General features: G+C 45.9%; 1 protein-coding gene across 1 annotated transcript in view; it reads right to left on the bottom strand.

Moving 5' to 3' along the window:
• Positions 1-832: 832 nt before the first annotated feature.
• LOC128445766 (protocadherin-1) overlaps positions 833-14877 on the bottom strand; it is a 135829-nt gene continuing 121784 nt past the window's right edge. The window contains exon 5 of the mRNA XM_053428601.1: positions 833-1257. Within this exon, the coding sequence (XP_053284576.1) occupies positions 833-1257 (425 nt within the window). The remainder of the gene's footprint in view (positions 1258-14877) is intronic.

The raw sequence follows: 14877 nt of genomic DNA, 5'->3' as shown, positions 1-14877 counted from the left end.
CGGCGGTGATGCTCTAGAGTTCAGGTTCCTGCTGTGACGGCGCCGCTCCTCTGTACATGTGACTGATCCAGGATCTGCCGACACCACGACACCGTCAGCAGCTTCCTCCGTCACTGTGGTATTTACAGATCTGTACACGGATACAAGAAAAAACTCAAAGTTCTCACAACAGCTGTGACGAGTGAGAAGTCCTGGAGGTGACCGGAGCCGATCCTGATTAAAACATGAACCCGGTTGATTTGATGCAACTCGGCCCAAAAAGGTATTTCCAGGATCCACTGAGAAAAATTAACACCAAAAAAAAGAAGAAATGAAACAAATCCAGAAAAAAGAGGATAGGTAGCATTACACAGTAGATCGAAGTAGGATTTACAAGAAGTTCTTTCCCTTCTCCCCCCCCCCCGAAGGTTGTTTTCTTTTTCTGTTCCAACACAAAGTCTAAAGCGACGCACAAAATCCAACTCAAACACGTGAGTAGCTAAAGAGTCCCATTAAATTATCACAACGATGTGGTGTAGTTTACATTCCGTTTTCTTCAGTCCACTTGAATTAAATCTATCTTACATTTGATTGGTGTCTAGAGGTGGGCGGCGGCGGCGGTGGTGGCAGTGGGCGGGGTGGGCGAGGTGGGCGGGGTCTAAAGCCTTGTACAGTGGATGCAGTTATAAAAAGGAAGAAGGGGAGTCGGTGCTGCGGCACAGCGAGTAATAGGCACAGGGGGCGACAGTGAGGAGGTGGGGGGGGGGGGGGGGGGGGGTGGCGAGCAGCGTCGGGGGAGGACCAGGGGAGTACAGGCGGGTGGCCGGGGCCTTCAGGTGGAGAGTGGCCCCCCTCACAGGTAGATCTCCCTCTTGGCGGTCTGGCCGGTGGGCGTGGTCGCCGAGTGGAACTCCACCGCCTGGCTCAGCGGGATCTCCTCCAGCCCACAGTCTTTCCCAGACGAGTCTCCGCCCCCGGGGTAGGCACTGCTGTACGGGGTCATGAAGCGCATGTTGGCCACTTTGGAACCGCCGCCGCCGCCACCGCCCATCCCGCGCTCCTCCGTCATCAGGGGCTTGGGGCTGCCGTTGGCCATCAGCTGCTCCTGCCCGTCCATCTCCTGGTAAGGCACGAAGGTGGAGAGCGGGGGGGCGTTCTGTGACACCTTGCGGGTGGGGGACAGCTGACCGGGCATCCAGCAGGAGTCGGAGTGGCCGAACTCGGTGCACTCGTGGGTGCAGTTACCGGTCATCGCCACGTCGGGGAGGGGCCTGAGGTCTGAAGGGAGAGAGACAGAAACAGAGGGAGGAGGGTGAGTACCAGAGAACGGCAGCAGGGCGGGGGAGGGGGGGGGGTATGGTGGATGAATGTGGTGATGAACTCCATTCAAGCACCTTCTGAAGCTACAGCACCAACTCCCCCCCCCCCCCACCCCCGTCAGACACACGTGGAACCCAGTGTTTGTGTGTTTGTGTGTGTGTCCTCGCACACGTCTGCATTTCCTTTTATTACTTTTATCATAAACCTTCTTTGTTGGTTTGTATTTCACTCATTTTCCAGATGAGTTTTTCAGGGATTTAATTTGATCTTCTTTTCCCTTTTCTGTGTTTTGAATTAGTCTTTATTATCTGTATCATTAGGAGTTTCCTTGCAGACGGATGCTTGTGGGTTTTGTTCACTGCTTCGCAAAAAACAATTTCCTCTGAGATGATAAAGTCTGGAATGAAACAGGAATCGACAGCAGACAGATAAAGGTTCCCAGTCGCAGGCACTGGTGCAAACATCTGTGTGTAAACGTTGCTTTTGTTTCCTTAAAAACCAACAAACCAGAACGTGGCGGTGTCACAGATCAGCTGCGAACACGCTGGCACGAGAGACGCTGATTAAAACCGTCATTATCCCTTTATCCACACACACGGCTCCCTCCATTGGAGAGAAATTAATTAAAGCTGGCTGTGTATTTTTAAAGTCGCTAATAGTTCACAAAGTGCCAGGAACGCTCGCTTAATTTGTCGCTGAGAGAACGAGGCCCCGTGTGAAGCGCCGGCTGCTGAGCATGAAACAGGATCAGTTTGATGTGAGGACAGGAAAAAGGTTCGTTAAGAAGCTAATTATGATTCACAAACAGCCAATTAAGGAAAAAAACATCTGAACTGTGTTTTTCTACCACCTGCAGGAAATGACAGGATGGAAGATGACGGATGAGAGGATGTTTGTTTCTCCTGTGGTGTGAACGTTCAGGTTCCTAACCTCTGGGTCCTGTCACATGTTCTCCTGTGAGCCTCTGAGACGAGCAGGTGGACATTTAAAAAGAAATCACAGCTCAGAATGTAAAAAGGTCAGAGATGGAAGCAGAAATATCAATGGGTATGCAGAGAGTAACCTTTCTCCTTCTGTGCGTGACATTAGATCATCTTTGATACAGGAGGCTGGCAGGGGGCGGGGGGGGGGTCCTCGTGGGGAACAGCGTTTATTTCCCAAAATGCCCTTCGCTTCATGCATAATTGAAATTCATTGCCTCCTTTTTTTGCCAAAGCAGCTGCAGTCGGCTGTTCTGTCTGTTGCAGGTTGACGTGCTCGTTCTAATCCAGGGAGTGCTGAGTAGTGACCACGCTCTCTCTTTTTAACTTCTTTTAAATTCTGCTCACCACGTTCTCACGGCCGCCCTCGCCGTGGATTTTGGTTTTTAAGCACTTCCCATGCAAAATGTAATGTGCTTGCAAAAAAATGTGAAGTCATGTGCGAGTGGCTGTTTAATAAAGAGCTTTGCCTCGGAGCCTCGTGTCAGCAGCCGGCTGACGGAGCCGCTCGGCTGAACTCAACACACTGCAACAACAACACAGCAACAACAACACAGCAACAACAACACTGCAACAACAACTCAGCAACAACAACTCAGCAACAACAACCACGGACAAATGGCCTCAGCTGCCCAGTTCAGCCTGTGGGGGAAGTTTACTGGTCAACAACCACCACATTTGACCCCTGACTTTTTCATTTCTACCAACAGTTGCTTCCAGATATTGTTTAGTGTTCCATATCCCATTCACTTATGGAGGAGAGAGAGTTTATGATCCTAACTGCAGTTTCTTGTGGAGCCGCACGTCCTCCATCTTTATTTAAAGTCTATGAACTGAGGTCATGACACAAACATGTTGTGCCTCTAATATATGAGGAGGAGAGATGAGGAGTCCCCACTTCTTCTCCTAATATGATTAATACTTGTTTATACATTGATTTATTCTTCTCTTTGAAGGCCCCTGCACCAACATGAACACCGAGGGCGGGGGACTGATGTTTCCACGAAAATCATTTTAACTTTTCTGAATATCTTTTATTTAACAAAATGTTTTCAGAGCAAAAAGTCATTTCCATGAAATTTGCTGTCTCCGTTGTTCACAGAGAAGAAATCAGGTGAAGTCTTCTGCCCCGAGGCCGCAGAGATCCTGAGGCCTGAGCAGGAAGCAGCAGGAACACAGGAGATCAACAGGTGAGGTCTTCACTCAGTCCTCAGTGGGGGGGGGGGGGGGGGGTGTCAACATCGAATCCATCAGATAAGAGAATTCTTAGTGAATGTGTTAATTATTGAACCACACAATCAACCTGGGGTCGTGAAGCACATGAGAACCTTTAGATGATCTCCACGTCTTCAACAGGAAGTTTAAAATCCTCCTGTGAACATCTCAATCAGATGAAACTGTCTCATTCTGGGAGACATTTACTTTGAAAGAGCTCCAGGATCCGTCCCCAGCAGAAAGACGCTGTTTGTGGAAACCCGTCTCCTTTGTGTCCCCGTCCTCAGTCTCACGCTCCATCTGTTGCTGCTCGTCACTGACGAGCTGCTGACACGTGTCAGAGTGGAGCGTCTGTCTCCGGGGACACGTCTTTGAACAGGTGACGTTTACGAGTGAGAGACGAGAACAAACAGGAAGCTCCAGATCAGTCGCTGCAGCCGCGATGACACGTGATCACAAAGCACGCGTCACATCAACGGGAGACATGCAGCTCATGTCAAACATATGTCATTTGTGTGTGTCACATATTGTACTGTACAAATAAATAAGAAAAGTAATAAATAGAGACATAAGGAAACAAAACTATTGTTTGTTGAGTTTTCATAAACTTTAAATATAGCATCAATTAAAACTGGAGCAGGTTCAGACGCAGGAAACATTCACGAGTGTGAAATAAACATGTTCCTCTGTAGTTCTGTGTATTTATAGACGTGTCAATACAAAGATGTTTGTTATGTTTTTCATAATCAACAGCGTGTTTGTACAGAATCTGTGTTGTATATACTATCATTAGTGCAACTTCTGGATATAGAATCATAATGTGCATCAATAACACGGTGATAAGAGCAGAGGCCGTGGTGAGCGTGACCTCGTGTTCAGACCCAAAGTGATCTGTAGCTCTAATGACTGGAGGCAGCGGCGGGGGGGCCACGTGGCTCGTGTTCGATCCTAATGAAGCACGAGGACTAATTGGCTCCGATCTGAGATGAAGCTAATTGGAGAGCATGATGGGAGAAGGAGTTTGTGGTGGTGTGTGTGGGGGGGGGGGGGGGGGTGGGGGGATGGACTCTGTTAACAAGGCCTTCCTCTGACGGTGGCTCCGCCTCCTCTCGCCCTCGGACCAGACCCTCATCACAGACGCTGTGAAGGTTGATCCGGCGCTGACTCAGCAGTTTTTCCTGCTCTGACTCTCATCACAAACTTCATGTGACTGACTGAAGGTGATTTATGCAGATTTATTTGTTTTGAACATTAATAATCCATCAACAGTTTAGTTGTGGAGACACAGAGAGGAAGAGGAAGTGTAATATTTCTGTCGTCAGGTAATGAGGACGAAGTGATTGATTCCTGTGACCTCTTCACTTTCCCTCCCCCCCGACCCTTAATTCAACATCACAACTTGTTCACAAACTAAATCTATAGTTATTGATTATATTTCCATAAAGTTCAATGTGTAAACTCGTGGCAGACGATGGATTCTATGGATTCTAATGACGTGTCCTCTGGTGTCGTCCTCAGGACAAACTGTTCGATACCTCACGGGAACACATGGCAGCACCGGGATTTGTTTCCAATTCATTTGTGGATTATCATGGAGTTTAGATTATTCACCCTAGTGGTGGTATGTAGTATGACAGTAAGGAGGAGGAGATATTACAGATTAATCATTCATTTTTTTCTTATATTTCTTACTCAGGAATCTTATATTTCTTACTTAGTCAGGAATTAAAACTGCTGGTGTTGTTCCATCCAGATGTGGCAGAACAGTTGTGAAGTTTGAAAAGTTCTGGGTGAACCCCCGAGAGGAGGAGGAGCTATCTGCCCCCCCCCCCCCCCCGCTGTCAGGCGGCCATAACGCCGTATCCAAGGTTCCCTCCATTAGTCGAGGCTTTCTCAAAATGGAGTCGCCCTCCTGAGTTCCTCTCTCCCACCGCCGCCCTCATCTGCACTCCTGAGTTCCAGTTAACCCAGAGGACCCTCGCTCGCCCTGGCGGCCTCTCTCTCTGCATAATACACTCCGCTACCTTGGTCACCGCTTTCCGGTCGAACTAATTAGATTTCAGAGTCGCCACTTGGGAAGATGTCAGTGGTATGAAATGGAAATAATTTCCAGATGAGTATCTGACATTTTACGCTGTCAACTGGAGTAAAGAGCCCGGGTGGATTGGCTCTCCTCTTCCCTCCTCCTCCTCCTCCTCCTCCTCCTCCTCCTCTTCTTTTCCATCACTCTACTCGTAGAGATATGCTAAATCCTCCAGCTTCCCCTCTCTGCTCAGTCCTCGCTGATAACTGGAAGCAAATGTACACAAAAGAGAGCTTCTCTTTTTGTTCTGCTTCTGCTTGAAGTGTTAATGTGTTTAATTACTTTGAAGCGTGTGTGTGCGTGCGTGTGTGTGTGTGTGTGTGTGTGTGTGTTTGGCGTGTGTGTGTTGCAGTAAAACCTGCTGCAGGAAAAACCTTCAATTAACGCCTCCTCCGTCGATGACAATGGCTCCAATTTATCTTATAAGAACAATAGAGGAGAGGAAGGAGGTGCAGCGGCTGTGAACGCTCAAACACGTCCAGGAGGAAGTGAACGAGCTGCTGCTGCTCCCCCCCCCCCCCCCCCCACCGCAATCTGTGGCGGCGCCGGCAGCCCACACACACCAGGACACGGTGGAAACAAGTCACCGACTGAGACTTGTTTAAAGAAGATGAAGACGTCAGAGTTTTACTAACAATCGTGGCCACATCCAGTTTGAATCCAGTTTGAATCCAGTTTGAATCCAGTTTGAATCCAGTTTGAATCCAGTGGATTTGTTTAACTAGAAGGGAAAAGTCGCTGCATCAGGTCGATGATTTAAACAGGATGTGGCCGACTCATCTCCTGATGCATCATGGGTATGTTTTGGGTCATAACCGGCAATACACCAATCAGGTTTTATCTCCCATTCCCTTCATATGTAAAATACATGCAAAGGTTTTCGTCGTCCATGATCTGATAGAATTCTCTCATTGACACGTTTCTGCTCCTGCAACATGATTATGTAAAGTAGGTTAAATAATGAGATGCATTACTGAGAACTAGCCAATCAGAGGCCAGGACAGATTAATCAAAGGTTTCTTCTTTGTTCTTTGACCTGCAGACGTCATTCAGACAAAATGTGTTTAATATGTTGTTATGAAACAACCACAGCATAATTGTGTGTGTGTGTGTGTGTGTGTGTGAAATTGTGTGTGTGTGTGTTTGTGATGGAGACACACAAAGCCGCACAGTAATACAAACACACCACGTTGCAAACCTCCATCTGTATTCATGGTTGCACGGTTCTCACTTCAATGATGCGTCCAATCAAAAACACACACACACACACACACACACACACACACACACACACACACACACACACACACACACACACACACACACACACAGTGTACGTTCCACCAGCGGCTCACAGTGATCCTGGTGTGTCTGTGTGTGCCGCACTCTCTGTTCCTATTAAGATTTTACAACCATCAGTTTAAAACCCTTTTTCTAACGTGACGACACAACAACGCAGTCCAAACAGAATCAACACAACACAAACACACTCAGCTCCTCCGTCTGCACCGATGCTTCTTATGATTCCTCCAAATGAAAACTATGTGATCCCCTCTAGCTTCAGTCTGTCCGCCGCTTGGATACTAAGTGAAACGTCCCCACAGATATCTGAGGGATCACTGTGATATCCACACGACACAGGGGAACAAATATGGAGGACGAAGGTTTGCAAATGATTGAAGTTTTCCTCAGATGATCTCGTGGCTGAAAGCAGCTCATGATTTATTTCTGTTCAAATCTAAAGATGTTTACGTTCTGAGGTATTCTGAGGTAGGTACACAGATTTCATTCTGACCAACGTCAAGTTGAATTTAAAACTACAAATTCAGTAAATATATAAGTTTTTAAATCTGTATTTTTTTGTTTCAAGGTTACGCATTAGTCTGTGTACCTGTCACTCAGAATCTGAGCCCCCCCCCCCCCGACGCATCTCATCCTTCCATCAAGTTTCATGGAAATCCATCCGGTGGTTTTGTCTAACGAACAGACACACGGACCAAACACTAACCTCCTTGGCAGACGTCATAAATAAATCAAAAATTAAATAAGAGACTGAGGCTGCTGCTCTAATCCAGGTACTTGTATTTCCTTTCATTCACCCCCCCTCCCTCTCTCTCTCTCTCTCTCTGACCCCCTCGTCTGCCTCTGTGTGGAAACCTTGCCGGCTCTAATTAAACTTTGGGCAGATTAGAACTTTGCCTTGTCAGTCTTTATTCATGCTTAAACAAGTTATTACTTTTTGAGAAATTAAATTAGCCGGCAATTAATTAATCGACACAGAGCTGGGAAAGGGGGCCGAGGGGAGGAGGGACGAGGGAGGAAGAGAGGGAGGAGGGGGGGGAAAGTGGAGAAGAAGAAAAAGGGGGGGGGGGGGGGGGTTGGGGTTTGGCAGAAAATGAAGGAAAAGAAGACAGATTCATCTCAGAGAGCGAGAAAAGAAAGAAAGAAAGAAAGAAAGAAAGAAAGAAAGAAGGAGGATATTAGATATTTAAATGTCACTCGCTCTTTCACTAATTAGCAGGAGAGAACGATGAAGATCAAAATCACTTGTTTTTTTCTTATTTCAAACATCAACGGTCGATGCTCTCAGATGCCAAACAGCACCCCCCCCCCCCCACACACACACACACACACACTGCCCCCCCCTTCATACAGATAAGTTATAAGCCAGACAACCCCCCCCCCCCCCATCGTTTCATAAATCCAAAATTAATTCACCCTCTGACTTTTCTGAAGATGCAACACAAATCAAACAGAAAAAGAGTGATGGAGATTCTTCTGGTTCTGAAGAAGGAATGTTTGTGTTCCCTTCTTCTTTCTTCTTCTCTCTCTTCCTTCCTCCATCTTCCTTCTTTGTTGTTACAACACATTGACGATATAATAACGTATGTCTTCACATAATGTTATGTTTAAATTGATTTCCTCCTTCCCTGTCTCCTCCCTCTGAACCCACTCAGTTCCTCCTTCCTTTCTTTGAGAGCACAGTACAATCCTGAACGTGATATGAAATCTGACGACTTTAAATCTGATCTGAAGTCTGAACTCAGGTGTTTTCTTCTTCTCTAACTCAGCTTCTCCTGCAGCCTCACCTGACGCTCACATCTCTCCTGCTGCTCAAGCACTTTGTTAATTCAGGTCAAATTAAAGCTTCAACCTCCTCCCAGCTGATCAACAAGCAGCTGCACAGGAGTTGAACCTGTCAATGAGGCGGTGGAGCTCAGATGATGATGTGAAGGTTCCACCGGCCGAGTGTGAACAGCAGACGAAGCTGCAGCAGCTCGACTGTGACCAGGGTTTTAAATTCAGGGATCAAACCTGAATTATCAATGTTCTCGTCCGTGACTGCTGGTTTGTGGGTTTGTGGGTTTGTCAGCAGGATTACACACAAACTACTGAGAGGTGTACACAAAACTTGGTGGACGGATGGAACAAGAAGGAACTCATTCAATGTTGCGTGGTTCTTCTATTTCTTTTTCTTCTGTTGTGATTTCAGAGATAATTAAAAACTGATCTTGACAAAGGTGATGACATATTCAGGGAACTGATATTCTTAATATTTTAGTGCATCAAATTATCTAAATCCTCACACATCCGTTTGGCACTGAAAGTCTGGTCTGATTCATTTACTTCTTCTCTTATCAAATAAATAATAACTTAACGTAGATTATATTTTTGTAAGGTTTCTCATAATTAGATATTTATCACACACAAACACAAATCATATATTGCTTTACAGTAACAAAAAGCTTTTTCTCTTCATGCTGATATCATCATATATTTTACAGCAGCTTGTTCTGGAAGTTTCCATCTCACAGGAATCTGTCTCTAGACTGAAGCTCACATATTTAACATCTGTGTGATTGTGTGTAAGTGTGTCTTTGTCGCTGCCGGTGCCATCACAGTGTGAGGCTCTGACCCGATGTGTGTTCACTTCCATGCGACTCCAGCATCTGTGTCTCCTGCACCGCGTCCGTCTGCCAGGTCACAGCTCAGGAGGACAACTGTCCTCGTCTCTGACTAATTAGCAGCAAGCAGCGTTAAACTGTCTCTTCAGCGTCAGGTGGACGAGTTGATACGGGAGAAAAATAAACGTGCTTTTGGCCGAAGCTCAGAGAAACCGAGCCGACGCTCCGGAGCAGAAAGACACGAGTAGAGTTTTTATTTGTAGTGTTTTGTGTTTTGAGATCAGCGGCTGAGAATGAACCAAAGCTGCTGCAATAGAAACCGCCCAAAGCTATATCAAGTACAATAACACAGCAGCTTCTCCTGACCATAAATATTTGACCACTGCACCCTGGTGTGTGTGTGTGTGTGTGTGTGTGTTGAGGCTGAATGTGTTTGTGTGTGTGTGTGAAACAGAGAGAGGGGTCATTAAAGATGCAGAGGAACATGGTTTGTGTTTGCTTTGAATGCACAAACTGACCTGAATACACAAACTGTGGCTGGATCCGAGCTGGCAGCCGCAGCACATCTGCATCTGCTTAACAGGGAAACTCTCTCTCTCCTCTCGTTTCTTATTTTAATTTTATTTACTTTTCATAAAAACTAGATCTCACTTTATTAATATCATGCAGTTGTTCTGTAAACAAGGAGAAGGAACGAGAGACTTCATTTCTTTTGTCTCGTTTACGGAGATGAATTACCAACGAGTCTCCGGCACCTTGAACACATTCCAGTTCACGTTCATGTGGACGAGCGGTCGCCCACTTGTCCACGTTCACTCTGCAGGAAACATTCACTCAAAGTTCTGGGGAAAAATCGAATAAATGGTTGAAAGGAAAAAGTGTCCAGACCGAATAAAACTAAAGAGGGAAATAACGAGCTTCTTATTGTGGAGCTCCCTCGTCTGAGTTTCTTAATTTCTCGCAGGTGGACGCCTGAGTGTGTGAGTCCGTCTCCTGGACGCCTGAGTGTGTGAGTCCGTCTCCTGGACGCCTGGGAGACTATTATCATTCCTCCGTGCGCTGCTCTTCTCCAAGTGGAGGACTGGGAAGCCATTACTGTCTCCAACCTGCACCCCAGAGACCAGTATCGTCTCTAAATGGACAAGAAGGTGCGTTAATGTTTCTACGTGGACATGAGGAGGTCTATTAGGGTCTGGATGTGGACACCTGGGTCCATTAATGAGTCCATGTGGTCACCTGAGTCTAATTTGGTCTCTGCCTGGACACTGGGGAGACAGTTCTAACCACTACTCATCACCCAGTATCATGAGGCCATTAAGTCTCTGTGAAGGGATTTGAGTCAGGTGTTTTCTTAACGTAGACGTTACTATTAAAAAGTTAATTTATACTCAACATTAGAACTTCAGAACTCAACTTAACTCTTCTATTACATTTCTCAAACCAGCGGCGGAGCTGAAGCCTCGTGATGGGAGTGATGGGAGTGATGGGAGTGATGGACACAACAACTGTAATAAGCTCCAGATTGTTGAGAAGACACTGGATGTTTGTCCCTTTAATGTCTGAGCGGAGACAGAGACGTGACTCTGGTGGATTGGCTGTCACAGCAGACGTACAGACCCGTCCATGTTGTTTTCCATGCATCAAACAATCAGGTTTCAAGTCTCTCTGTTTACGCCTGTCGCTTGAAGTTACCTCACACACATCAAACTGGAAGCTGAGAGCCAACCCAGTGACCCCTCTGCAGGAAGCAGCCGGCGTCCCGACTGTAAATAACATCAACCCACCGGGAAATCAAATCTATTAATTAATAAAGAATAAAACCTGAGAAACCTGCAGATCAGATCTGAGAAAGGACCGAATTAGCAGTGAAGTGATCTCACAGCGAGAGAAACGCCAACCAGTCAACTATTAATAGTCCAGAGGAAAAAAGAGCAAACACACACAGACACACACAAACACACACATGTACTTCTACTTAATGACGACACTCATTGGCCTAATACCTTCCAAAGCCTCTGACCCAAACTTTAACCATCACATCTAAATGCTTTAAGCTGAATCTAATACTAAACCTAAGACCAGGTCTAAACCCTCAAACTGTCCATCACATGTGGGACAGAGAGTGAGGACGGGTCAGAATGTCCCCACTCTGCAGGGTGGAGGCTCAGAATGGTCCTCACAAAGACATCTGTTCCACTACACACACACAGACACACACTCACACACACACACACCTACTCCCTGTGGAATCAGCCTACTATGAAGGAAAAATTCAATTATCCTACAAAAGTGAATAAATTTGCAGCATCGCAGCCTGAGGGTGAAGCTCCTGCTTCCATTCCTCTGGATGCATTTGGGGATCGTGAGTGTGTGTGTCTGTGTGTGTGAGTGTGAGTGTGTGTGTGTGTGTGTGTGTCTGTAATGAGCACTCTGGCATTATGAGCTGCTGATGTTCCAGTTAAAGCTTCCCACTCTTTCTGCTGCCGTTTAATAAAAAAGAAAAATAGGACATTTATCTGGAGAAACACACAAAGTTTAACTGAATTCAACTCAGTTAACCGCAATAAAAATCAACTCACTGACGGAACTAGCTGATTAAAGGTGAAGGAGGCAGAAGCAGCAGGATTTTATAATGTGGAAGATTCCATCTGAATACAGGTCGATATCTAAATAGGAGCCGGTTCTTCTCCTCTCACGTGGTGAATGTGACTGTGTGAAGTCGACTTCGGTCCTGTGAACGTTCCGCTGTCATCAGAGCGGGTTCCTCTGGTTTGTCAGCGGCAGGTTCTGTTGTTCACTGATCACTTCTGTCTTTTCTCAGATTGTGCGCTCGCCGCTCCGAGCCACTTCCTGTTTTGATCCGACGGGAACAGTCTACCTGCCGCTGACTGATGGCTCCTCGCCTCCCTCCTCGCTCGGCTGAGTGACGCCGCCGACAGATTGATGCTGACACGTATGACCAGGCGTGGAAAACGACATGTGACAGGCATGTTGAGGAGCAGGAGTGAAGTGACAAGCTGTACAGGAAGTGTTTCAACACGGACGAGTCTCAGGGGAAAGTTATTTACGCTCCGAGAAACACTAGCGTAGATTTTTTCTTATATGTTCAAAAACAAAAGAAACCAGGACAGTAAGGTTTCTTAAATTAACTAACGAGGAGAAATACTATATTTTATATCATATTATCAAAAAGTATTTGTGTTCATATTTTAAGATTCCTCCTCCGTTCCTCAAGGAAACATAACGAGAGACATTATAAACTAAAACCATCTTCCCCTCTATGTTTACTCATAAAGTCCGAACACACCAGAGATTCACGTCCTTATTTCAACAGAATCATTTTCAGTCAAACTGAAACGAACCAACTCGACTCAGGAAGAAGTGAAACTGTGCAGAGATCCAGTTTCTGTGAATTAAAATCCAGCAGCAGATCAACTTTGTCGTTTCCTACAGTGAAATGAATTTTACTTTTTTAATGACGGGAATAATGTGAGACACATTTTCTCCTCTCCCCTGTTGGAAATGTCCAAGTCAGAGAAATGGCGTCCGTCCCTGTGACTCGACGCTGGAGGAGAAGCTGCTTCACCGACTGAGCCTCACAGAGAAGAAGAGGTTCAGCTGGAGAAGGAGCTGCTGCAGGATGCAGAGAGAAGATGGAAGTCGAGTTTATCTGTTGTACAAAGCACCTTCCTGCAGGAGACGTGACAAAGGGCTTCACAGCAAAAGACTAAATCAAATAGAGACAGTAATAACTAAAACTTTCAGAAGTGTAACCTCGGAACTCAAAGTGAAAATGAAACTCTGGTGTCTTTGGACTTCTTTATTATTTTATTTCGACAGGTCCTGATTAAAAATCTTGCGACAGCTTTTCTCTTCTTCCTCCGAGAGTTCGGGGACAAGATGAAAAGACAGTTACAGTGAGGACGGTGTTTGTCTTTTAGTGTCTTTGCTTCTGTCATGTTTTAATCTTTTTAATGAAGCCCACAGGGAGGAAGGCTGATGATGACATCAGCTAATGGAGATCCTCCAGAAATCAATAAATCTATCCTACATGTGATTCAACAGAAGAACGAGCGATGATCTCCTATTTACTATTAACGCCGACGTTCGGTCACTACTCAAGAGGAAGAGGAAGAGGAAGAGGAAGAGGACGTGTGCTATTACTACAGTGAAGCACAGACCAGAGGACGACTGCGTAAGTCACTTTAAAATAGAAATGCAAATATTTCAGAAGTTTCATTTCAACCAGAGTCTTTTATGATGTTGGGTAAGAACTCATGCTTGAGTTGGATGAGGTGTCAATCAAAGTCCATTAATCACTGTTCTTGACACGATATGATCTTCATCTGAAGATCCAGTTTTTTTTTAAGTCAACACGAACAAAACTCAAATTTCAACATCTGGACACATCTGCTGAAGATCGTGAGAAGTCATCTAAAGTTCTTCACTAGCTTCTCAACGGACCTGGTGGCAAACCCCCAGAACAAGTGTTTCCAAACACAACCAGGACCGGGCCCAGGACCGAGCCCTGAGGTACACCAGGAGGCAGAGCTGCAGGTGAGGACACAGTCACCAGAACTGGATCAAAACCTCAAGTATTTAAGATCAAAGTTCTCCAGGTGCAATAAAGAGATTTGATAGAAATAACACTTTCCCAGTTTCAAGGTCTGTAAGAGAAGAGAAGAGAATAAAACCGATGACTCATGTTTTCTTTCTGATTTGAAATGAACAATCTGACAGTCGGCTCCACTCTGACTTCTCACGTTGGTGTTCGCAATTATTAGATGACAGAAAATAACACAAAGACGAATCCTCTTAATTCATCATCCACGTCCTTCTCCTCCGTCCTTCTCTCCTTTCTTTATCTCCTCCTTCATTCTAACCTCCTCTTACGCAGTTATTTGTGTTTTCTGCTTTACTTTGTTTACAGATTCCTTCCTTCTCTTGTCCATCAGTCTCTCCTCCTCTGTCGTTCCCTCCCTTTGTTGCTTGCTCTCTTTTTCTCCTCCACCTTCCTCAGCTTTGTTTCCACCTGCCTCTCTCAGCCCCAGCGTCCCATCAGGCTTTGTTCTTCCTCTCTGCAGCTTCTACAGCCGGCGGGAGGGAAGAGGGACCAGACCTGCTGGGGTCACCGTGGACTCAGGCTGCATGACAGGGTTCTAAAAGAGGAGAAGGGAGGATGAGTCCGTCCTCGGTCTGAGACCCGAGCGATGAAGAGCTCAGACGATCACGTAGAACAAAGTGAAAAACGGTTTATGAAGCAAGAGCTTGATCAGAGGGATTTGACCAGATCTGAAACGACGGTCCAGTAAAACGGCAACGATAACAGAAGGTCCATGTGAGAAGGAAACTCTGAGTTCATTTGTGCAAATCTTCTGAAAGTTTACAGATACGG

The sequence above is a fragment of the Pleuronectes platessa genome, chromosome 8 (assembly GCF_947347685.1).
Source record: "Pleuronectes platessa chromosome 8, fPlePla1.1, whole genome shotgun sequence".
Taxonomy (NCBI): Eukaryota; Metazoa; Chordata; class Actinopteri; order Pleuronectiformes; family Pleuronectidae; genus Pleuronectes; species Pleuronectes platessa.
This window is presented reverse-complemented; position numbering and strand designations above follow the sequence as displayed.